Source organism: Otolemur garnettii, unplaced genomic scaffold (genome assembly GCF_000181295.1).
Source record: "Otolemur garnettii isolate 467f Iridium unplaced genomic scaffold, OtoGar3 scaffold00021, whole genome shotgun sequence".
Lineage (NCBI taxonomy): Eukaryota > Metazoa > Chordata > Mammalia > Primates > Galagidae > Otolemur > Otolemur garnettii.
Window position 1 is genome coordinate 7522118 of NW_003852416.1, and position 25236 is coordinate 7547353.

At 48.0% G+C, this 25236-nt stretch overlaps 1 protein-coding gene across 1 annotated transcript in view; it reads right to left on the minus strand.

Moving 5' to 3' along the window:
* The window catches only part of VWA2 (von Willebrand factor A domain containing 2), a 33800-nt gene that overhangs the window by 3653 nt on the left and 4911 nt on the right, over positions 1 to 25236 (minus strand). The window contains exons 4-10 of the mRNA XM_012803535.2: positions 21442 to 21551; positions 12421 to 12615; positions 7454 to 7587; positions 6777 to 6909; positions 3945 to 4000; positions 1746 to 1853; positions 381 to 953 (exon numbers count right to left, since the gene is read on the minus strand). Of these exons, the coding sequence (XP_012658989.1) occupies positions 381 to 953; positions 1746 to 1853; positions 3945 to 4000; positions 6777 to 6909; positions 7454 to 7587; positions 12421 to 12615; positions 21442 to 21551 (1309 nt within the window). The remainder of the gene's footprint in view (positions 1 to 380; positions 954 to 1745; positions 1854 to 3944; positions 4001 to 6776; positions 6910 to 7453; positions 7588 to 12420; positions 12616 to 21441; positions 21552 to 25236) is intronic.

Genomic DNA, 25236 nt, shown 5'->3' on the forward strand with positions numbered 1-25236 from the left:
GGATGTATTTCCTTCCATGGGTGGCCAAAGAAGCTGGAAAGCCACTCCCTTAGAATGCGCTTAGTAGATTCAGAGCACCGTGTGAATAATAGTAAATCACAAAAATTAAGATAACGAACAGCAACCTACAACTGGCTGAGGGCTACTCTGCACTGTGTGTCTGTTTCTTATCTTACTTAATCCTCACTAGAGCCTCTCAGGAGGTGATACTCTCATCCCATTATATTGGCCAGTAAACTAAGAAGCCGTCCATGCAAGAGCAGGGCTGTGGGTCAGGCCCTAGCACAAGTGTGGGGAGAGAGCAGTGGTTAAGTGGGATCCAAAGGAGGGAAGGACCTGCCCACTGGCCAGCAGCACTGGGTGGGTTGCTGGGAACTTACCTGGCTGTGTCCGGCTGCACAGTCTCCCCTGTAGCTCGGGGATCTGGCTGAACAGGTCCTGAGGGTCTGTGTAGACTATCACGTGCTCTGGGCTGCCTGTGATCTCCTCCAGCTCTACCCTTGCGGCCTCACTGCCCACGCCCAACAGGAACAGCTCTCGGGCCCTGGCGTGTTGGGCCGGGCCAGCCACCTCATCCTGGGAGCGCGACTCGGTGAGCAGTACGACCACTCTGCGTGGCCGGTGCTGGCCTGTCCTGACAGCACTCCCAAAGCCGCGCTCTGCCACCTGCCTCAAGGCGCTGCCTGTCAGGGTTGGGCCACCGCTGAAGGGAATGCTGTCGAGGCTCTGGACCAGGTCTGGCACATCCTGGTACTCCCCCACAGGCACTGCCACCAGCAGCTCCTTGCTGTACACGGCCACACCCACTCGGGCCCAAGAGTCCTCGCTCAGCGCGGCCTGTACAAACCGCTTCACGAAGGCCTTGGCCCGCAGGAAGCCCTCCAGGGTGGTGCCCGCAGAGCTGTCCAACAGGAAGAGGACGTCGATTCTGCACTCCAGGCTCAGCTTCAGGCCTGCCAGAATCAGTGTAACACCACTGTCACACTGCGGCCACTGGAGCATCAGTCCCCAAGATGCCCAAACACACACAGGGCAGAAGAAACTCCCTCCCAGGAGAGAGAGGACAGGGAAACTGGGGCCCTGGGGGCTTAAGCGACCAATAATCATCACAGAGATAGAGATGACACCAGACATGGGATGGCCCCTCCAGGGTCTCCATTTAAGTGCGCTTGAAAAAGAAAAATATCGTCTATTTTGTAACTTTTTTCTCATCCTGGTTAATTGTTTTTGTGTCCTGAGAAGTCTTCATCTATCTTAAGATCAGGGAGCTACGGTCTTATAGTTTCTTCTAAAAGCCTTTTACATTTACATCTACAATCCTACTCGGACTGATTTTGGATAGTTATGAGGTATAGCATCAAGATTCTTTCTTTCTCACTTTTAAAACCAAAAGAGGTTGAGGCCCTTTGCTCCTCTTTTATAGAGGAGAGAAGAAAAAATTCTGCCCACATGCAGGACCCAGAGTTGAGCTGGCTCTTCACTGAGGATTGGTGGTGCTCAGAGAACAAGCAGTAGCCATTCTCCAAAGCCGCAGCCACTGTCCTCCCTGGAGCTGTACCACCTGAATACTGGTGCCTGGAGCACTCAGAGGTGATAGTGCACAAAGAGGGCAGACCGTGGTGCATCTGGAAGGCAGATGGCTCTCAAACTCACTGACCAGTTTCTTCCCAGCAGCAAGAAGGGGGAGTCCATCCCCAATCTGTCCAGTGGTCACATCTGTCTTTAGGAGACCCACATATACATACCACAGTTAGCCTCCCCTCTGAAGGCCAGTGGGCACAGGCAGTGGTAACTGTCCAGTCCTTCCGGGATGCATGTGCCTCCATTCTGGCAGGGCTGGGAATCACAGGGGCCTGTCAGAGAGATTCCCATTAAAAGACACACAGCAGCACAGAGTGGCAAGGAGGGCAGGCTGGAGATCCGAGTCCCACAGGCCACCCTGTCCCAGCAGGAACCAACTCTTCCTTTCCACACGGTCTACTCAGAACCCTGCAGCAGACATGGGAAAGAACTAACAAGTTCATAAAGGAGGGGCTGAGCACGGTGGGTGAAGGACACTCAGTGTGTGAAATACCGGCTCACTCAGGGACATGCCAACAGGACCTGGCCTTGGCTCTGACAGCGAAAACACCAGCCTTAATTACTCACAGCTGCCTAGAACATTAAATGGTGTTGGACTTGAGATTGCCAAGGATGAAGGTCTCGGGGATGCTGCGCTGGTAACGGTGCCTTTTTACATTCCACATGTGGATCGTCTAACAGCCTCTGTGCCCTACACAGCAAAGCCTGAGCCTTTGGCGCCTGTGATCAGGCTGCTCAGCAATGAACATGACCTCCCATACTTCCTCGGGCACCTTAATTAACTTCTCCAAGCCTCATATCCTCATCTAAAAAGGCAAGATGTTAACTGAACTTGTCCCTCGGTGTTACTATGTAGATTAAATGAATTAGTCCACAGAGAGACTCCGCACAAAGCCAACACTATACCAGGCAGTAATAGTGTTTACTTTTGGATATGAGGTGCAAATTCTGAACCATGCCTCTTTGAGCTGAAATTTTACACAGGAAACTACACCCTATGTCAAAATCGGGCCCATTTAGAAGTGTCTGATCTCTGATATCCTGTGGTTATTACCTAAGCTCCCTGTCAATGTCCTCACCAATTATTACAAAATGCTCATAAAAGCACATGACCTTCCTCCCAGGGTTACAGAGAACAAACAGCATCTTCATGAGTTCACACATTCCAAGGACCCGGTGAGCACCCAAGCGTGGTTACTTTTCAGGTTGGAGGTATCTGTCCTTTTTGCTTAAAAATATAAATATATGACTTGGTGGTCACATAACTGTAATTACATAAACTTTTCAAAGGTAGAAATGATTGAGGCTAACTCTCAGTGCCTTGCTGGGCCTGCTGCTGTGTCAGCCAGGACACCATGGAAATACCTGGGGGCTCACTAACAGCAGCAGCAGTAGCAGTAGCGGCCTTTAGCTGAGCACCTACTGTGCGCCTGGGCCCATGCCAGCCACATATATGCATGCCCTCCTTTCACTGTCACAATAAGCCTACAAGGAAGGGACTAAACCCCCCACTTCACAGGTGAGAAAGCCAAAGATCAAACAACATCATGTGCTGAAGGTCAGATAACTGGGGAAGCACAGAGCTGGGACTCAAACCTAGGCCACTAAACTGTAAGTCCTCAAACTCTAACTTCTGAGCAGAATCAGCCCCACTGCCAGGCTTTCAGAGCCCAGTGGTGCTGGAAATTTAAAACCTTGAAAGGACACAGAAAGGAGTCACCTGAACCCAGGCAGGTGGCAGGCTCCTTACCTCCTCAGGGTAGCAATCTACACAAGGACTGACATCTACATGCTGGAGTGTAACTTCTATCCCCTGTGTCAGTGGAGGCACTGGCTCCAGGTAAGGGACAGTGAGGGCACACTGGGGACTGCGCTCAATGATGCATGATGGTATTAGGAAGTCCTCAGGTTTGGGATTTTATAGCAGAGGGATATTTCTGTGGGCATGATCTACTGAATCTCCACTAGGATTCCACGTGGGATACACCCTCTATCATACAGACATTGGGCAAACATCACCCCATTGTACAGAGGAGGAAACCATCCCGGTATCTTGCCCTATGTTTAGTGCTGGATTTGAGACTGTCTGCAAAGCTGGTGCTCAGAGCACGTCCTTCTCTGCCTCTCTCTGCAAGGAGCATAGGTTAAGGGGCATCATTCCCAAGCTGTCACTCCATTAGTGAGAAAACACCATAGAGCAAGGAGGACCGCGTACGGCATGAGCACGTCCTCTGCGTCCTGAATGCCCCGTCCTTCTGCCCTGGAGCCAGCAAACCACTCCCTCTGCCCCAGAATTATAAATGTCCCATTACAAACCAGCCTAGGCCCAGGGCAAGCTGGTGACTCCTGTGGGCAGACTGTACCTGGGCAGGTGGTCCTGTAGCAGGTGGCAGGTTGGGTTAGGAACACTCTCTTCCAGCTACAACCCAAGGAAAAAGAGGGTAGAGAGAGAATAGTTTTAGGGTAGAAACTGAACAATTATTTCTAAAACTAAAAAGTGAGATAAGATTCTGGTGCACAAGTGGGCTGAGAAAGACTGGCTTATTTTCTTCCTTGATTTTACTTTTTCCTGTATACAGAGTAAGGAATGCTTCAAACTATCCAGATGACTAAAAAAAAAGATAATGTAAGTTATCTATTATGTTAGAAGTTATAGACATCTGTGTGCAACATTCCAAACTATGGAAACAGCATTTTATTACTAAGGTACTAATTAAAGCCCCCATACAGTGGGGAGAAAAATGCTGGCTGTGTGATCCCAGGCATGTCTGTCTCTGGTCTTAAGTTCCTTCTTCTATATAGTAACTCTATATGCAGTTTCAACTGCAGTCCTTGGAGCTTCAGTGGGGAAAGAAGAGGACTGAGAGGCCTAGGTGCCAGCACCCCAGCCCCAGCCCTTCATCAACGATGGTGCTTCTATCTGGTCTGCCCAAGTGTCTACATGAGGCTGCACAGCTTAGGAAGATGTGCAAACCACCAGACCTGATGACTTTCCAGGTCCAGCTGAGCACTCATATTCTGTAATAACACAACCACCACCGTTCCCAGGGTCACTCTCACCTTCGAGGTGTCCCCATTGTTCCCTTGAACCCACAGCTACCCAAAAATATGGTTCTCTCCATCTCCCAGATGGGAAGTCACACAGTTACTGGAACGCAGCAGAGATGGGATCCAAACTCTGACCACCTGACACTGAAGCCTGCGCATTTTGCCCTCTGGGCCTCACCTCCCACCTCTCCCGAGTCTCTGGAGGGGTTGCTCATCTAGGACACAGAAAGCCCCCCTCTTGGTTGGAAGCAGCTTCTGGTATAGCCTCACTTAAGGAGACTCTTGGGGCTTGGCAAAAAAGTCCTCTTAAGTTCTCCAAAGAGGGCTTTTTCTAATAAGACCCCACCCCAGAGGCAGGCTCACCTCTGGGGCTGGGTTTTTCCTGGTGTGAAATGGGATAAAAGCCAAGTTAATTAAGAACTTAAGCAATTGCTGAAATAAAAAGTTGGCCTTGCTGCCAGCTCATTAAAGGGAAATCTACCTTTCCATGGCCACTTCTAGTGACCTCATAGAGCCACAAATCTGGTCCAGGGAGCTCCATGCCCCCTCCTGCCTCCCCGCACACCTGCCCTGGGAATCAGGGCTGATGGAGCAGACACCATGGGCAGGGGCTTTGCTGGGATCTGCTTCCACCTCCCTGGGGCCTAGACCCAAATGCCACATTCCCTGCAGGCCTCTCCCGTCACTCTATTCCAAATTGCCATCCTGCCCCCGCCCCCATTCTCACTCATTTTCCTCCATGGCACTTATCACTTAAAGAGCTTTTTCATTGTATTCATTGTGTTTATGGCTGCCTTCCCCACTGGATGTCAGCTCACAAGGACAGATCTCTGAGATGCTGAGTCCCCAGGACTGGGGAGAGGACAGGGAGCACAGGATCCTCAGTGGCATTTCCTGAGGCAGGGAACTGATGAAGACCTTCCTGGATGCTCCCTGGGTGCACCTGCCTATTCACTCATCATGGGCTCCCAACAGCCCTGCAGGGCTGGTACTATTATCATGCCCCTTTTCAAATGTAGAAACAGGCAGTGGGAAGTTCACAGTTCACCAGTGGTAATGGCCAAGATTAAAAATTCATCAGCCTGACTCAGAGTTAAGATCCAGAAGTGTTTCCCCCACCCCCATCCACCAGGGTCCTCTGCCCATCAGCTGGAGTCTCTTCCAGCAGAACCTTCACCATGAAGCCCAGAGAGGATGGCTCTGCCCTAGCACCAGGATGCCTCTTGGTAGCCACTGGTCTCCTCACTGCCCCCCTCTGGACCACCAGCAACTGTGCTGCTGTCTCCTCACTGCCCACTGCCTGGCTCAGAGTGGGCACTTAGGACCTGGTCACTGAGGAGCAAATACACTTCTTTTCACTTGAAACCTCAGTTCTGAAGAAAGCCTCTATGGCCCAGACATGGCACAAGGCCCCATTTCTTCTGACCCTAGTGGAGGTGTAGCCTTTCCCAGCCAACATGGCCTTTGGATTCTCTGTACTCCTGAAGCTTCTTGGCCAAGCCATTCATTTCATCACAGTGGACTGTGCTCTGAGCTCATTGCTGGGTGCAGTACCAAGGGGCAAAAATGCACCTGGCTCAGACACTCCCCTAGCCCTCTAGAAGGTGAGGGCAGGATCACGAGCCTGGACAGAAGGTGCTGTGAGGCAGATCGTGTAGACAAAGTGCCACAGGACAGTGTGGCAACATTTGCTAGGGAAGGGCTGAGTGGCCAGGTGGCAGACACTCTCCTGAGCTGCAATTTCAAAGAACTCAGCGTCTTCCACTGCCTCTGAGCCTGGAATTCCCTGACAGATCTCAGTCCTTCAGCCTCCCTCAGCCTCACAGTGTGGGAAGTGGTGCTCAGACAAACCAGTTTCCCAAACCACTATCACGAGTCCAGACCACTGCTCTGTAGGGCCAGCTATGGGCTTCCAGACAGCCATGACCCGACCACCTTCAATTGTCCTGGGTGCTGGGGCTGTGTCAGGGAGACTCTGCCTTGTCTCTCAAGAGCTGTGTCCCTGGCTCTCTTCCAGGTCTCCTCCCATCCCTGTCACAATCCCCACGACCACAAACCCAATGTGCTGTTCTCTCTGTGACTCTCAAGTACTTGGCACTGCAGGCCTCCATGCCCACCCGGGCTGAGCCCAGACCTTGCAGACGAACCTGTAGAAGGGACAGAGGGTGGCTAGCACAGTCCTGGTCTGCCGAGACCCTCTCCAGCACAGGACGTTGCCGCTGAGCTCCCGGACGGTCTCCAGCGTCTTGTGCTCACAGGGGTATGCCCCGACTTGGCAGTCTGTGTCCACAACACATGCCAATGGAGAAGACAAGCTTGTCCCTCCTTCCTCCACCCACACTCCCCAAGCAGATGGCCCTGCTCCTGGAGGTTCCACCCTACCCCCTGCTCTGGGGCACCTGCCATCTCTCTCAGGGCAGAGTACCCAGAGGGTCCCCACTATGCCTGTTCAGAAGAGCAGTCAGTCCCTGACATCTCCCTGCACAGGCCATGCCCTGCACAGCTTTACATAATGAGGGCACATGTACACTCTACATGACGTATGTCACTCGAGCTCCCCAGTGGACCCTGACAAGGACAACTAGAACACAGGGATCTTCCTCCAAGCCTGAAGCCTCCCTGTGCCCCCCGGTGCTCAGTGAGGCAGGGGAAGCAGACTTTATACTTTCTCTTGAGAGAGGACAGGGGCCCCACCAGATTGTCCTAAGCCCTGGGCCCTGTTTCTCTTGCCCTCCCTCTCTCCCTGGGGAGGCCTGGGTCCTGACTTCTTGCCTCAGGGAACTCCCACCAGTTCTCCTCTCCCTTGCAGACTACACCATCTTACCAGGAGAGGCAGTAGTGCAGATGGCAGAGTGGCTGAGGGTGCTGAAGAGGCCGTTGGTGGCATCCTCCACCTGCTCAGCCAACAGCACGTGCTGCTCCCTCGGCTCGCTGGCCAGCATGTGAAGCTCTTCCCACCTGAGCCAGGAAGATATGACAAGTTGAGGCCCTGTGCTGCCCTCCTCCCGGCCACTCATCTCCTAGGTTGGGGCTCCCCGTGGACAGCAGCACCACCCCACTGACCCAGAGGCCACTTAGCAACAATCTCATCCACCTAGGATGCAGGTGATAACTGAGAAGTGAATGACAGAAAGTCCCCAAGGCAGGCCTGCCATGGGGCACAATGTGTGCATGTTCAAATTCATGACCTTCCTCACTCTCAGAACCATCAGCTCTCATCTGAGATGCATCCCTAGCAGATTTAGTCATCTGGTATTGGCAGACCCATAGCTGATGAGAAGGACAATTAACCAGAAAGGATATGAAAGAAAGTGGTGCTAGGTTTTAGCAAGCAGATTGTCAGTGAGGACAGCTAGTAATAGAAAAAGGGATGAAAGAATTATAAACAAATGGAGGTAAGAACTCCCAAGACTAGCAACAAGGCTGACCAGAGGAGGCGCCAGCCCACTTGTATTGGAGAGGGCAGTACTGTTAGTGCCCAGGAGAAAAATAACGTCTAGATGATGACACCAGGGTGAAATGACGTTTAAAACCCCCTTCATGGGCTAGGCGCCGTGGCTCACCCTGTAATCTTAGCACTTTGGGAGGCCAAAGCAGGCGGATTGCCTGAGCTCACAGGTTCCAGACCAGCCTGAGTCAGAGCGAGACCCTGTCTCTAAAAATAGCTGGGCATTATGGTGAGTGCCTGTAGACTCAGTTACTTGGGAGGCTGAGGCAAGAAAATTGCTTGAGCTCAAGAGTTTGAGGCTGCTATGATGCCAAGACATTCTACTGAGGGTGGACAAAGTGAGACTCTGTTTCAAAAAAAAAAACAAAACCAAAACCAAAAAACCCTTTACAACCCAGAGCAGTGGCTCACATCTGTAATCTTAGCACTCTGGGAGGATGAGGGGGTGGATCTTTGAGCTCATGAGTTCTAGACCAGCCTAAGCAAGAGTGAGACCCTGTCTCTACTAAAAATGAAAAATTGAGGCAAGAAGTTTGCTTAAACCCAAGAGTTTGAGGTTGCTGTGAGCTATGAGGCCATGGCACTCTACCAAGGGCAACAAAGTGAGACTCTGTCTCAAAAATAAATAAAAATAAAAACCAAAACCCCTTTACAAGACAACAGGACAGTCAGTAATGCATCTGGAAGAATCTTTTGCCATTGAAAAGTCATCAGAGCAGACCAATGTTTGGCAATAAGGCAAAATGATCTCTAAAACTCACTTATGAAAACCCTCCCACACTCCTCCCCAACCTAGGACAGAAGGCCCTCCCTCCCTGCGAGCATATGCGCAGAGAGGGGCCCCCGATCAGTCTACAGCAGTGGTTCTCAACCTAATGCTGCAACCCTTTAATACAGTTCCTGGGGGTCACGACCCACAGGTTGAGAACTGCTGGTCTACAGGCTTGGACAGGTGGCGTTGCAGGCTGCTCTCTGCCCTCCTGGCCCCACCAAAGGTGATTCAGATGCTGAGTTCGAGCTGAGAACCGTCAGAGAAGGGACTCAATAAGTACTAAAAGGGGAAACACACAGAAGCAGCATCAGCTTTTTGTTTCTTCTTGTGCGGTTTCACCCTGCCCTCAAGTTTTGGCTAACGCCCACCTGTCATGGAGGGTCCGAGGAACCCCAGAGGAATTACAGACGTAGTGGCCCTGCCTGGGGTTCACTGGGGTGGGGCCCCAGAGTGTGCACTTCTAACTCATCTCCAGGGTCCAGGGAGCACATGCTGAGAAGCACTGCTGCCACTGACCTGGCCTGTCCCTGCGAGTGGGGAGGGAGGGACTGGGTGGGCTCGGGGTCCTCAGGTACTCCTGTGCCTCCAGCTCAGGCCAGCTCCCCTCCTGACCAACAGCAGCCAGATTGCTCTAGGCCAGGGGCGCTCACAGTGCCAGCTCTGGACTGGGCAGGGCCCCAAAACACCCAGCGTGGCCCAGAGCTGGAAAAGTGCAGACTCAGAGAGAAAGAGCGCAGAAGCTAACTGCAGAGCCGCAACAGTCCCTGGGAGTCTGCTGAATCCAATAATGAACATTTGAGCTAACATTGTGGATTTTTAAATTTCATTTTTCTACTAGTTCATCTTTATCATATTTTTCTTTTTACCAGGTTTTTTTTTTTTTTTTTTTTTTTGGACAGGGCTGGGTTTGAACCCACCACCTCTGGCATATGAGGCTGGCATCCCACTCCTTTCAGTCACAGTTGCTGTCCTATTGTATTTTTCTTTTTTTTGTTTTTTTTTGAGACAGAGCCTCAAGCTGTCACCCTGGGTAGAGTGCTATGGCATCACAGCTCATAGCAACCTCCAACTCCTGGGCTCAAGCAAGTCTCCTGCCTCCGCCTCCCAAGTAGCTGGGACCACAGGTGCCCGCCACAACGCCCAGCTATTTTTTTGGTTGCAGCTGTCATTGTTGTTCAGCAGACCCAGGCTGGATTCGAACCCACCACCTTAGGTGTATGTGGCTGGCACCTTAGCCACTTGAGCCACAGGCGCCGAGCCCCTATCGTACTTTTCAAACATATCAGACCATAGTGGGTTGGGGGGGAAACCCCAACTGGTCCTGATAGTTTGAGGCACCATTCCAGCCACCAGAGCAGACAGTACCAGGAGACACATCTTTCCACTGTGCGGCAGGTCCCACCCTCACTGACAAGCTTTGGAGTTGCGCTGTGTCCCAGCACTGCATCTGGCATTGCATATAGAAACTATGGGCAGACAGCTGTAAAGCAAGGTCCCTCTCTCCTCTCTCAAGGGGTTTGTTTATATTGCTCATATTTGAGAGCCAATGAAGGACACAAGGCAGCCGGGGTAAAATGCCAGCTTACTGGCAGTAACATCACCACCACCATCGTCATGGTGGCCTCCAGGACACAGCCCTGGGTATTCCCCCTTTACTGGCCACTCCTTGGTTTCCATCACTCCATCGTCTTCCTCTTTTGACCGGCACATGCTGGTCACTCGTCATCTTCTCTCTCTGGACTCTATCCCTGGGTGATCTTATATGGGTTTTACAAACCACCCCACATTTCAATCTCCACGCCTGCCCTTGCTTCTGTGCTCCAGACGCTTCCCCCAGCCCAGCTGCCTGCTCAGCTTCTCTACTGAGCTGTCTACTACCCATCTCAAACTTCATCTCTCTGAAACACAACTCAGCGTCCCTTGCTCTTCCCTGTCTTCGTCTCTCCCACGTCAGGAAATGGCACCACTATTCACCCTGGGGCTCAGGCTAAAACCCTCAATTCTTCTCTCCCATAACCACCTCCAAGGGCCTTCAAACACCTCCAACCATTCCCCAGCTGCTTTCCTGACAAGAGGCCGCCACTGCTTCCTGTGTGAGCTACTCCAAAGGCCTCTGGTTTCCCTTGTTCCCCCATGACTGCCTCTCCCCTCACCCCCACCCCACCAGTCTATTCCTCACATGACAGGCAGTATGACCTTCTGAAGTCCTTCATTTCCCTACTCAAAACCCTCCAAAGACTTCCTATCCTACTCCAGTGGTTTCACATGACTCAAAGTCTCTACCACTTGACTCATGTCCACCTCTTCTACCTTGTTTCTTGTAATTAATTTCCTCACTTGCTGGGGTCCAGGTCCTCTGTTCCTTCCTACAAAACGCCAAACTCCCAAATGCCTGAGAGCCTCTGTAACCGTCCTCCACCTGCCTGCCAGCCTGCCTGCCCTTTTCTCTGACATATGGAAGGCTTGTCCTCACTTCACTCAAGCTTCTGCTCAGAAATCCATTCCCCAAAGAGGGCTTGAAGGACCTTCTGAAGCTACCTTAGACAGCTTTCCTCTCTACTCCAGTCCCCATCATTCTTTGACCTCTTACCTACTTTTTCTCCTTTGTATTTTATTTTCACCTGAAATGACATGACTTATGTATTCACTCACTCACTGATTACCTCATGTCTTTCCTAGAATGAAAGCTGCATGAGGGTACTTTGCATTGCTGTCTCTGTATCCCAAAAACCTAGAATAGCATCTGGCATGAGGAGGACAACCCATATTTATTAACTGAGAGAACGAATAATGTACTAAAATTAGCAGAGAGATTTCTGTGTTGAAAGCACAATGCCCAGACCAGAGTCATTTCAGTTAATGCCCACAATAACTTGAAGTCCAAGGAATAGATGTAATGACCATTTTTAGGGTTAAGAGCACTAAGGACCTGTCACCCCACTAGGAAGGCATATACGCCCAGCATCTAAACAAACTTCCAGGGTGGGCAGCCAGTCACAGACTCCCACTCCCCCGGCCCTGGGAGTGGGCTTTGACTCAGGCCAGTCAGAATCCTGTCTTGTATTAATCAGCTCAAAACCGGGCAATGTTTCCTTTCCCTTTAGGGTGGAGCTGTGCAGACATGAGCCAGAATGCTGTCCACAGCACCGAGTCCAGCTTCCCAAGAGTGCTTGGCTGAGAGAAAAGGCAACAGTCAGAGAGACAGCAGAGATACGTGGTGGACAGCAAGAATCCTGAAGGCATTGAAGTTACAGGCTCCTACCCACTGTGAGGGATGCCTATCCCACGCAGTGAAATGAGATGACTCCATGAATTCCCATTTTTATCCAACTAGATGTGAGTTGAGTTTCTGCTATTTGCAACCAAGTATTCAGACAAAACCCCAAAGCTGATTCAAACTCTCAGGGTTCTAAAGATTGGAGTTTTCTGTGCACCAGAACCAAAACGGCAGAGTGGAGAAAAGACAGATCTATGGGAGGACCAGGACGGCCCTTCAATGCCCCTCCCTCTCCAGGTCTTAGTCCCCAGGTGGCCTGCTTGATGGCCGACCCAGCATGACTCATGCTCTTACCTGGGAAACCGGACTCCCACGGCAAACACAGTGATGCCCCTTTCCTTCAGCTTCTTGGCCAGCAAAGCCACATGCCCCTGGGACTTCCCATCCGTGGTGAGGATGAGGATCTGAGGCACAGAGCCATTTCGGCCCCCAGGGAACCCTGTGCGCAGAAGGTATTTCAGGGCAAGTCCTGTCTCTGTGCGTCCTCCTCTGTGCACACCCAGAGGGAAAAAAGAAAGAAACAAAGTGAGTGATCCTGGGAGGTGAAGTTGGGACGACAGCCTGAAATCAGTGGCAAAAGCTCTAAGTGACAGTTCTATCATCTAAATCACGAGATGATGAGCAGAAATTACGTTTGTGAACTTGGGGTTCACTCTGCATCTCTCTGTCGTATTCCGTAATACTGACACTCTTTGTGTATTGGGAGTTTTCAGTTTCTCTACACCCCCCTACCCTGGGATGACCTGGGTTGACAGCTTCTGTCATCTACCTGTCTACTCCCATCTCCCTGTCCCTATGTCATCCTCTTTTTGGTACAGCTCAATATTTTCTCAGGCTTAGAAATCAGAAAACTGAGCTTAGGAAAATTGTGTGTTAAGTAAGGATCCATAAGACAAGGCTTTGGTACAAAGATCCCATGAAAATCTTTTCTGTGATCCAAGCCTTTCTGGACGATGTCCAAGTTCAGGACTGGGAGCTGGAAGGCTGAGCTGTCTGACCACCCCTAGATAGGGAAAGGTTGTAGGTCCAAGCTCATCAAGATGCCAGTGGTCCTCAATTTGCCATGGCTCACTGAGATTCTCTAATTGCCACGGCTCAGTTATAGGGACTGTACATCAAACTTGAAATCCCAGTGTAAGACCTGCTAACTCTCAAATAGGAGGCTTATCACTTCAGAGAGGACTGTCAGCTTCGAGTGTCAGCTGGGTAGAAAATAATGATTCACTACAACAGATTGTAGGTTACTGAACTGTGAGATAATCCTAGTTGCAGCCAAACCATTCAGCACAGGGTAGCCCATCCAAACGTGAGCAACTATGTGAGGCTGATGGATCATTATGGTTATTAATTGGGAAAACCTCGTCACAGGATTATTCTGAAATATTAACTACAGACTGTGGATGGTAGAGGGAGGGACAAATTTGTACCTTGACCAAAAATTAAGGCAAGGCTTGCCTTTAATTCAGCCCTCTCAGAGGCGCCTACAGTCTTCCTCCTAATATGAAAACATCCAACTGACAAGAGGCATGGGCACTGTGCTCTGTGTGGATTTTGTTTTAACACTGAAAAATTTTTCGTATGCAGTCTGACACAGGTCTGATGCCCGGGCATCTCTCCTGTTTGGTTCTTCTCCAAGCAACTACTCAGGAATCTAGGGCCCTTTCATCTGTGGTACCACTTTCCTCTCCCATCTGCATAGTTCTCTCCATTCAGCAGAAAGATGGGGAAACAGCAGGAAGAGTGTGTTTGGGAAGAGTTCATGGATCAGGCCTAGAATTCTTCACTTTTATTGCTTTCTATCTTGATGTAAAACATACATACATATATCTACATCGGTTAAAAACCCACTTTTCAACTCACTAGTATTGACTGTGGACCCTTCACATGGAAGATAGGGGAAACAGCAGGAAGAGTGTGTTTGGGAAGAGTTCATGGATCAGGCCTAGAATTCTTCACTTTTATTGCTTTCTATCTTGATGTAAAACATACATACATATATCTACATCGGTTAAAAACCCACTTTTCAACTCACTAGTATTGACTGTGGACCCTTCACATGGAAGATAGGGAAATAGAGGCCAGGAAGTGTAAATAATCCCACCCCCCAAAATCAGGAACCACGGACAGCAAATAAACATTGATGCAAGGATACAAGTAACAAGAGTTCCAAGGAGTGAATTCACTGTGGGGTGTTAGGGAACAGGCGTGAAGGAGAAAGTGTGTCTGCACGGGGTCTTGGCACCCATTCCAACTGGGGGAAGGGAGCAAGCAAAGACACAGGTGAGCAGCACAGGCTGTGCTCTGGAGCTGGAGAGCAGGGCTTGGCTTGGGCTTCAGGCTTATCACAGAGGAGCACAGCGACACTGATGACTCATCACAGAAGAACAGAGTGTACCAACGTTAATGACCCCAACATCCCAACTCCTCCTACACCGTGCCTGGTCACACGTCAGATACCAAAGACAACCAAGTGGATTCTGATTCCCAGAATATTACTACCTTCAGCAAAGCTCTTGGGTCTGCAAGCGTCTTCCTCCAGAGCTCTCAGAAGGGCAGACTATCTCCCATTTCTAAAGAGTATTAGTACCGAGCTTCCTCTGTGTGCCAGACATTTCTCTGTTGCTGAATATGCTCCTGACAACTGTGGTAAAAGGTGCTAATATCATCCTCACTAACAGACAAGAAAACCCCTGCTCAGAGAAGAGTAAGGTAACTGCTACTATTTACTGGCGTTTGCCATGTGCCAGGCTCAGCCTCTGCTGTCTATCAGGTGCTCAGCATATCTCATGTGACCCCCATGGCAGAAGCAGGGGAGTTCAGAGAAGCGCTGCAGCTCGTGAGTGAGGGACCGGGGCATTAAGCCCAGGCCCTCCACTTTCAAGGCCCAAGTTGTTAAACAGACAGCTAGTCATCTGTCCCTCATCCTGTTCATCACAGTCAGGCTGATTTTAAAGCCACTTCTCTTTCCACTTCAAGGGCTGGTCTAAATCTGGCCTGTCCTCTGTTTTTATAAAGTTTTATTGGAAAACCGCCACACCCATTTATTTATGTACTGTCTATGCAGAGTCCGTATAGACTGCAAATGCTTAAAATTATTTACTACATGACCCTGAGTGAGTCTGCCAACTCCTGTTCTATGCTGCTCTGCGTACACGCTCACACAACTCTCTTCTCACCAAAAGCCAAGGTGCTCCTGTGGCTGTGAAGCACCCTGTAAAGCTGCCCCATGGGCAGTGTGCCCCATGAGCTGCTGGCTGTGGCCTGCCTTCCCGAGGTTCTCAGCTAGGCCTTGCTCTCTCTTCCCAAAGCTGCCTCTCCCTCCCTCCTGGCCCATCTGACCACTGCTGCTCTCCTGCAGGTGCAAAGCTTCAGGACTGAGAGGAAAAAGCACTGGGTCTCCACAACTCTGTTCCATTTTTCATACAGATCCTTCTTGGATCCTTCAGTTAACTGTGTTTCCTTTTCATTCACTACCCCCAGAAGGCTTGGGTTCAGTTCAGAGTTTCTGAGTGGGTCTGGACTTCCCTCCTCATAGCCACCAGCCTGTGGTTAGAAAGAAACTGAGTTGCAAGGGCATTAAGAATCCAGACCACCCGGGACACAGGCCTGACAGTGTCCACTTTTCAAATGGTTCAAACAAAAATATCCATGCCGGTCATCCTCTCTACCTCTGCACCCTACCAGGCCTCCCCCCTACGAACACTGCTGATTGTGACTGAGGTAAGGGGAGATTCACAACGGCTTCTGAGCTCTGGGAGATGGGAAGAAATCCTTCTGCTTCATATGAGGGCGTTTCTGTCTTAGAGTGTTCTGAGTTCAGGGAGCTATAGACAGGAAGGTCAGAGGCTAGAGTCTCACAAGACTTTTCTAATTTCTCTCCAGTGAGATTAAATTAGGTTGAAAAAGTTTAGGGTTCACAGATTGACTACTGTCTTGGGGGCTCTGATGACATTAACTTTTGGAGGGGGTAGATGGGGCTAGAATCTAAACCTTTTGCTATGGGTGTAACCAGGATTGACTGAGAGCATTGGCTCCAGAGTCGGCGAGACTCTCACATTAGTTGTATGACACCTTAGTGAGGCAAACTTGGGAAAGTTACTTAACCTGAGTCTCAGTTCCTTTCCTTGGTAAGTGGAGAGAGTAATAGTATTGTCTGAGGACCAAATGTTGCATCCAATGCCTCCTGGGACCTAGTGGGCATTCCATCGGGGGTAGTTATCATAACGAAGTCACCCACAGCTACTGTATTTTCTACTTGGGAGACTGAGGAAGGAGGATTGCATGAGCCCAGAAGTATAAGGCTGCCATGAGCTATCATCAAGCCACTATGCTCCAGCCTGGGCAACAGAGTAAGACCTCATCTCTAAAAAATGAATAAATAAAAGAAAATGAAGTTTATCTTATGAGTTTTGTTTGTTTGTTTTGAGACAGAGCCTCAAGCTGTCACCCTGGGTAGAGTGCCGTACATCACAGCTCACAGCAACTTCCAACTCCCGGGCTCAAGCAATTCTCCTGCTTCCTCCTCCCTAGTAGCTGGGATTACAGGTGCCTGCCATGACGCCCAGCTATTTATTTTTTGGTTGCAGCCGTCATTGTTGTTTGGTGGGCCCAGGCTGGATTTGAACCTGCCAGCTCAGGTGTATGTGGCTGGCACCTTAGCCGCTTGAGCCATAGGTGCTGAGTCATCTTTTGAGTTTTGTCTTCAATCCTAGTGTGCATAAAAAAAATCTCTTGGAAGACTTAATAGAGTTCTCAGATCTTATTCCCAGAGAGTGCAAACTGGTACAGATAAAACCAGGCCTGAGAATCTTCATTTTAAACTGGGCCCAAGAATCTGTATTTTAAATCAGCAGTTCTGATGCAAGTAGGCCATGGAACTGACTTTGAAAAATACTTCCTAAGAAAACCCACTGTAAGTACGAATATATTGATTACAGCTTTTGTTTAGTTTTTAGCAATAGACAAAAATCTTGGAATCAACCTAAATGTTTCCTTGTAGGGGAATGATCGAGTATGTTGTGATGGCCGAATTCTTTGGATTATTGTATAATCATTCCAAAGGATCAACGGGAAAAATAATCCAGCTTTATGCAAAAGTACACACAAAATAATACTAAGTAACAAAAAGACACTTTGTAATTCTAACTGTTCTAAAAGCTAGGCTGAAATGTTAACGTGGATTAAAAGAGGCCCAAGAAATCCATGAAACGTTTTACGTAAAGACAAAGTAGTGACAACGCTACAGATCCTGATACAGGCCTAGAGGGAGCCCAGAAAATTCAGTCCTAGAAAACTCGGGGCTGCATTCCTGCGAGGATGATGAAATGAGCAGGCCTGTGCAGCCAGCTGGCCGTGGGATCTGGCACTCACAAACCAACTGCCAGCATGTTTTAGCTGATTTTAGTCACCAAAGGCCGTAATATCAGAAGGTTTGAGTATAATATTTTTAAAAGTTCTTGTGAGGAAGCAATGAGGTTGTTGTCAGGGTGGTTTCTTAATTACCTCAAAACATACTTCCTGGAGATCACCTTGGTTTGGAAAGGCAAGTGTCCTGGGTTTGGGCACAGCGGCCCTAATGAGTCCAGCACTTAATAGTCCCCTGCAGAGGAAGGGCAGAGTGCCCGGAGCAGTCATCATGCCCTTTCGGCCAACATTCCTCTGCTCTCATTCATAACAGCATGTCTTCATTTTTACTGTCCTCAGTGACCCCACAACTGTGGCCCAAAATTAGTTCACCCCTCCTTGCCTTGTTTGTTCTCTCTTAGAGTTGTCCTAGGATATGTAAGTGCTCACCACACAGATCCTCAGAAGAAAAGCTGCTTCCCCCACTCCCAGTGTCCTCAGATGTCATGAATAATGCCCTCAAGCCCTTAGTTATGACTTTCTACACAGCTGAAAAGCAGTTCCACTAATTACTAGAGGTGGGTAGAAGGAGGAGGTGGCAGTGGGACCCCGGATTCTGGCCAGGTCTCCTGGTCCTTCTCAGGCTCAGCATCCCCCTCTGTAAAATAAGAGCTGGAATAGACACCATCCAATCTCTAACGTGCCTTTCTGTACCAATTCTTTGCAGTTTGCTTAGTTTTTCAGATGACAACAGTGCTGGATCATTTGGGTTAAAAATCACCCAAATGGCCTTTGACTTTCAGTCCTGAATTTCAACCAATAGGCTACTTCGTCTTCTGCGAATGTTTTCCTTTCCTGCAAATGCACAGGAAAGGCAGTCTGCACACGAAGGGTACCAAGCTCTCTGTATGACCTTCTTATTGATATCATTTATGTATCACAAAATTCACCCTTCTAAAGTATAAAAATTCAGTGGTGTGTAGTATATTCACAGAATTATGCAACTATCATGACCATCGAAGTCCAAAACATTTTCATCACCCTAAAAAGCAGCCCCATACTCCTTAGTAGCCATTCCTTATGTTCCCCCTCCAGCCATGGTAGTTTTATCTGTTTCTTGCCGTGGATTTACCTCTCCTAGACATTTCATTAAAAATGGAATCATATAACATATGAGCGTTTATAGCCTGGCTTCTTTCACTCAGCATCTGTTTCCAAGGATCATCCATGATGGAGCTTGAGCCAATTACTCCATTCATTTTTATGGCCGAACAGCATTCAGTTGTATGGATGTGCCACGTTTTGTTTATCCACGCATCAGGGGGACACCTGCATTGTTTCCATCTTAGAGCTGTCACACACAATGCCGCTATGAACATTAGTGTACAAGTTTTTGTATGTTTTTATGTTTTTACTTTTCTTGAAGCAGAACTGCTGGATCATACGGCAAGTGGATGTTTCACATTTTGAGGAACTTCCAAACTGTCTTGTAAAGTGGCAAGCACTGCGTCACAATCCTACAAGCATTATATGTGGGTTCCAATTACTCCACATGCTTGCCAAACACTTCTTATTTATTGTTAAAAAACACTGTTAAATTATTTATCATTAAAAAAATCGTTAAAAAGATACGCTGGGACTCTTTTTCTTTAGCGAACCAATTCTTGCATGCCTGAGGGGCAGAAGCCTCCCAGGGAAAAAGGAAAGGCCAGTGGGCACTAATGTGTTTATTTAAACACGTATCAATGTGCTTTCTCCTTCGACACTTTCTTGTATTTTATTTTAGCCATCCTCTTGGACATAGTATCTCAATGAAGTTCTAATTTGCATTTTCTTTCTTTCTTTTTTTTTTTTTTTTTGAGTCTCACTTTATTGCCCCTGGTAGAGTGCCATGGCATCATAGCTCACAGCAACCTCCAGCTCTTGGGCTTAGGCAATTCTCTTGCCTCAGCCTCCTGAGTAGCTGCGACTATAGGTGCCCAGCATAACGCCTGGCTATTTTTTTGTTGCGGTTTGGCTGGGGCTGGGTTTGAACTCGCCACCCTCGATATATGGGGCTGGCGCCCTACTCACTACACCACAGGCACTACCCTAATTTGCATTTTCTTAATGGCTGATGATGCTGACCATCTTTTCATGTTTGCATCTTGGCCACCTGTATATCTTCTTTGGAGAAATGTCAATTTACAAGGATTCTTTTGGGGATGATGAAAATGTTCCACAATTAGATTACGGTGATAGTTGCATAACTCCATAAATATGCTCAAAACCACTGAACTGTACACATTAAACTTATTCAATTTATGGCATATAAATGATATCTCAATAAGGCTGTATTTTTTTACAAAGTTGATATGGGTTAACAGTCATTGGGAAAGTTGGGGGTGAGAGAGAACTTTTACAAGTGCAGATTCCTATGTAGGATTCCAAAGAGTGGTTCAATAGGCTCCTACCAGAGTGATTCATACATCTGGGAGGGAGCCCAGGGATCTGCATTTTTAACATACTCCCTAGACAATTCTGACCCAGGTGGCTCTAAGACCTCGCTTTGGTAAGTGCTTCTCTGTGTGTCCGGCAAGATTTGGAGGCAAGGCTGGACGAACTCTTAGAGGCCCTAAGGGCAAAAGCCTCCTAGGGAAAGAGGTAAAGCCATTAGGCACTAACGTATTTGTTTAAATACATGTCCATGTGATTTTTCCCTTTGGCACTTTCTTGTGTATGACTTGCCTTTCCTTCTGTCCAGGGCACTCATGGGCAGAACAAAGGGCTGGGATAATCAATCTAAAATGAAGTCATGGAGGGCCCCTGGGGTCTCCTTGGGGTCACACAGCCCCCAAATTTCCAGCTGTGCCCAGTGTGGTGCCTCAGGCTTCTTGAGAACACTGTTGAACCTACAGGGGTCTGCAACTAGAAAAAGGATCTCAGAGCTTTTGCAATTGGAGGAGATGGCCATGAGTGGCTGGGACCACAGACCTTGCTGGGACTTCAGTGGACACTAATACAGAGGCAGCAGAGACCAGAGGGGATCCAGAGATCAGAGTGGCAAGGGAGAAAATAAAGTCATTCTGTGTGTGTGTGTGTGTGCATCTATATGTAACACATACATAGAGATTATATGTAGATATATAAAATACTTATACACAAATACATAAAAGCACACTCACATATCATACACAGACACACATCAACTGACGTGTGAGTAAAGATACAGCCCCACTACGCACAGGTTTGTAGGGGTGTGTATGTATGAGCACATCAACAGCAGCTATTCATCATTTTTAAAGCACTCTCAATAACAGAGGGTCACATGTCCTTTTTAGACCACAAAAATGAAGCTCAGAGAAGTGTGGTGAACTATCCAAGCTGCAGAGGTCACAGGGATAGAACTGGGATGGAGACCCAGTATTCCTCCTACCACCCCAGGTTTTTAATCCGTCTTGACCCTCAGTTGCATTTTCCTCCAGGTAACTGACAACTACACACAATAGCAGCAAATACTGTTTTTACTTGCATTTGAATTCCCACCTATGACATTTTCATGTAACAACAGTGATGTATACGTATGTATATGTGCATGTTATCTGTGTGTCATATGCAAATATAAAAAATCTATGAAATTATATACAGTAGAATCTCTGTAAGATGACCACCTGAGGGATTATAACAAGCTGGTCACCATAAGGAACAAGGCCTACTGTATTGATTTGTACATGTGGTGCATGTTCAGTGAATGAAAATTAGGTCAACTTAAAGAGGTGGCCTATGTAGGGAAGTGGTCAACCTTGGAGGCTCCACTGTATTTATATTACAACCTGTGAAGGGCATTCCCTTTTCCCACTGTGTGCAGCTGAGGCTCTGAATGCAGCCTATAGTTCTCTCTGTGAGGCCGAGAGCAGGGCCAAACGCTTTAAGAAAGAGATTTTAAGAGTAGCTGGTATCACCCTAACCACGGCAGTATGTGACCATACTTACTTGAAGACCATCTTCTTGATTTTCGCCTTTACTTCTTGCCGGGTTGAAAATGAATCCAAGGGGAATTCCAGATGTGGAGCAGAGCTGAACTGCAGGGCCCCCACTCTGACCTGCAGTAGGAGACAGGGTCAAGTTACAAACATTCCTAAGAGGAAAGAAGGACGAGAATGGTTAATGACCTTTCCTCCTGCCCACTCAACAAATATCAGTCTGGAGCTTTCTCCCTAAAAGAAGGTTCCAAAGACCAGTTGGAGAATCTGGAAAGAAACAGTCAAAGGTCTGCCTGGGCTCTGTACTGACAATGCTGGATTCAATCTTCTAGACCCACCCCCTTCTAAATGCAGCTCAACATTCTGGCAGCTTTCTCAGCTGAATCTGAGCACTTTAAGGGCAGGATCTCTGCTCACTTTTACCAACTGCCTCCCAGGCACAGGTTCCCTTTTGCAGAATCTCACATACTATCTCAATGAATCCACAGAGGCACTATCAATACCCACATTACTGCGGGAGAACTCCAATGTGGAGAGGATACAGATCTGGCCAAAGGCATAGACTTGCCTCCTGGAGAGGGTGCCAGGCCACTGGACTTAGAGCTAAGGGTCTTTGCTAAGGGTCAGCTATACCACCAGCCTTCCCAGAAGCAGCATACTGGCCAGCAGCCAACATAGGCCTGCAGCCAAATGTTTGTGGACCCAACTGGGGGATGCCACAGAAGCTAACCACAGCCACCATCACTGGCAGCTCACCACCAAACACAGCTACCACTGCATCCTTTGTTGGGTGGTCAGCCCCTCCAGGCTTGCTCTGGCCAAACTACAGAGGGGCCAGGTTTCCAGACCAGAGTCACACTAGGGGAAATTCAGTACTGGAAACTAAGACAGGCAATATCATAGCTGAAGTTCGTCTGCAGTGAGGGAATGAGAACACTAGTGAATCCAAACACATTCGTGTCCTGAGGAGGCCACAGGTGGAAATCCAAAGCCTTGCCAAACTGGAGAAGGCGAACTGAGTAAAGTCATTCTCTGGGGGTGGGGAGCCTTGGGGTCACATGTGGCCTCCTTGAATGTCACCTTTTGATCGAATCCTGATTTAACAGATTTTACAGGGATTGTTCTGTGAAGTTTGGATCTAGTCAAGGGGCCACACTTGGGGATCTGGAGGGCCCCTGGTGGCTTTGAGGCTGCAGGCTCCCCACCCCTGCAAAATCAGAGAAGGCTATAAACATTCAGGCTTCCTCTTGAAAGTCTAAGCCCTGCACCTAGTCCTTGGTTCTCCAAAATCCCTGGATAAACTTCCTTCCCCCTTACTATTCCCCTAGCTAAGCCCCCTTCAGGCCAAGCTTTCAAAGGGGGTAACTAACTCAGATGGAAGCAGTGGCCTGCCTTCTGGTCTCCACTTGAATCTCCTCCCTGACAATCCCTTGACAGGCCCTGGGGCTCGGGAGGTGGGGAAGTGCTCTGCCACACCAGGCCACCTGCTCCTAAGCACTCAGCTCAGCAGGCCCCCGAGTATTAGGCAGTAGTGTTGGATACTTTGAGCAGGAAAGAATCTGGGTCTTGGGTGGGCACATGGGGGAGAGGGATGTAACAGAGCAGGAAGTAAACTCGGGGAGCAGCTTCTGAGAAGAAACCCTTCCCAGGTCTCCCTCCAAGTTAGTGTGTGATAAAAAGGGTTCTCTCATGAGGAAAAGATGGTTTAGTTAGTAAATGACAGTGGGACAACTGTCAAAAATAGAGAGCCACCCACAAAGATAGAAGACAAATTACAAATGGAATCGAAGGTTTAAGTGTGACAAACCTAGTCATGAAAGTTTCAGAAAAATTCCTGGGAGAATATTTTAATTTCCAAGTGCAAAAGACCATAAAAGATTTATTATGACCTGAAATCCAGACGCCATAAAGGAAAGATGGAGAACTCTGAGTACATTTAAAAAAAAACAAAACTAAAATGAACAATTTCTTCAGGCCAAAACATATCTTAATACAATGAAAAAAGAAAGTAAAATGGAAAAATTATTTGCAACTCATGTCGGAGACCAAGGTTTAAGTTTCCTCAATATGTTATACAAAAAGAGTATCTTGAGGCTCGACTCCAGCAGCTTAGTGGCTAAGGCGCCAGCCACATATACTGTAGCTGGCAGGTTTGGATCCAGCCTGGGCCTGCCAAACAACAATGACAACTACAACCAAAAATCAGCAGGGCATTGTGGCAGGCGCCTGTAGTCCCAGCTACTTGGGAGGCTGAGGCAAGAGAATCGCTTAAGCCCAAGAGTTTGAGGTTGCTGTGAACTGTGATGCCACGGCACTCTACCCAGGGTGACAGCTTGAGATTCTGTCTTAAAAAAAAGAGTATCTAGGAGTCCATATAGAAAAGACCAATAAGCCAAGAGAAAATGGGCAAAGGATATGAACAGAGACCACAGAACAGGAAATACAAATAGCTCTTTAAGAGAAAGAGACTTGACCTCACCACAATGAGCGCCCATTTTTCCCAATCAGTTTAGCAGGAGGAAACAAACATTGCTGGGAGAAATGTAAATTGGCACAGCACCCATGGAGTGCAATTTTGTCAATATTTATTGAAAAGTAAAAAGATACAGGGATACTGGAAATTTATCTCCCAGATATCCTTCCACATATGTGGAATGATGTACTTACAAGATCACAATGTATCTGTAATGGCAAATAATCATTGCTAGGGGGTTGGTTAATTAGGCCTTGGTAAAAAGATCCTTATGATGGAATGTTAATTAGGTATAAAAAATAATATATGCCTGTATACAGATATGAAAAGATTATCAAGATAATATAAAGAAGAAAAAGGCAGGAGAGAGAAGAATGTATATAGTAAGCTGCCCTTTGTGTAATAAGGGAAAAACAAGAACATATATTCACATTGCTTGTTTGCATGAAATGATTCTGGAAGGATACTCAAGGATACAGGTCAGGGGGCTGAGCAAATGGAAAATGTGTGGGTGAGAGGGAGGCTTTTCACTGTGTATCTTTTTATTGAACCATGTGAATGAATTAGTTGGAAAAAAAACTCCTCTGAGACCAACAGCTGGGTGTATTTACCTGGGTTAAACAGGAAGGACACAACCTCAAACAAGAAGGAAACAGCTTCAATCAGTAGTTAAGACATTTTATTTAATTGGCGGTTTGGGAGCAAAACAGTTGCCTTTTATCTTTAGTTTACTGTACGCTCTGAAGCAAGTCCACCCAGACTTCTCACCACACCGTCATCACTCCAGCTGTGCAGGAAGTGAACTTCTCAGCTTTTACGTTTTAGAAGGGACGCTTCAAACACCTTAAAACTACCTCAAAACGAGTGAACATTCATACAATCCTCAGTGTATAGCTACTTGAAAATTTATTCCCCCAAACTAAAGTTACAGCAAGTAAAACAAGACGCGAATGAAAAAATTCAGCAGCAGAAACAAAACCCAAAGCCACAGATCAAACCAAACCATCTCCAACTGCCCTTGTGCAAAACCGTTCCTCCACTCCCGGACCAGAGGAGTCTACGTAACCACTGGGATGTGAAGACACTCGCCCACTTACCCAAGTATACACTCACTGACTCCCCAGATGCTGCTGTGGGAAAGTTTGTCTCAAGTGAAGCCCAAATTTAACTCCCAGAATATCCAGATGCTTCCCTCCTAATAGAGACACTGTTCACCCTTTTTCATATAAAAATGACCATCAGGTTCCCTCCTGATGTTTTCAGCCTCTCACTGTCCTGGTTTCCTCCCACAGACACTGTTTTTGACAACATCTAACCTAAAAACAAGCCCCC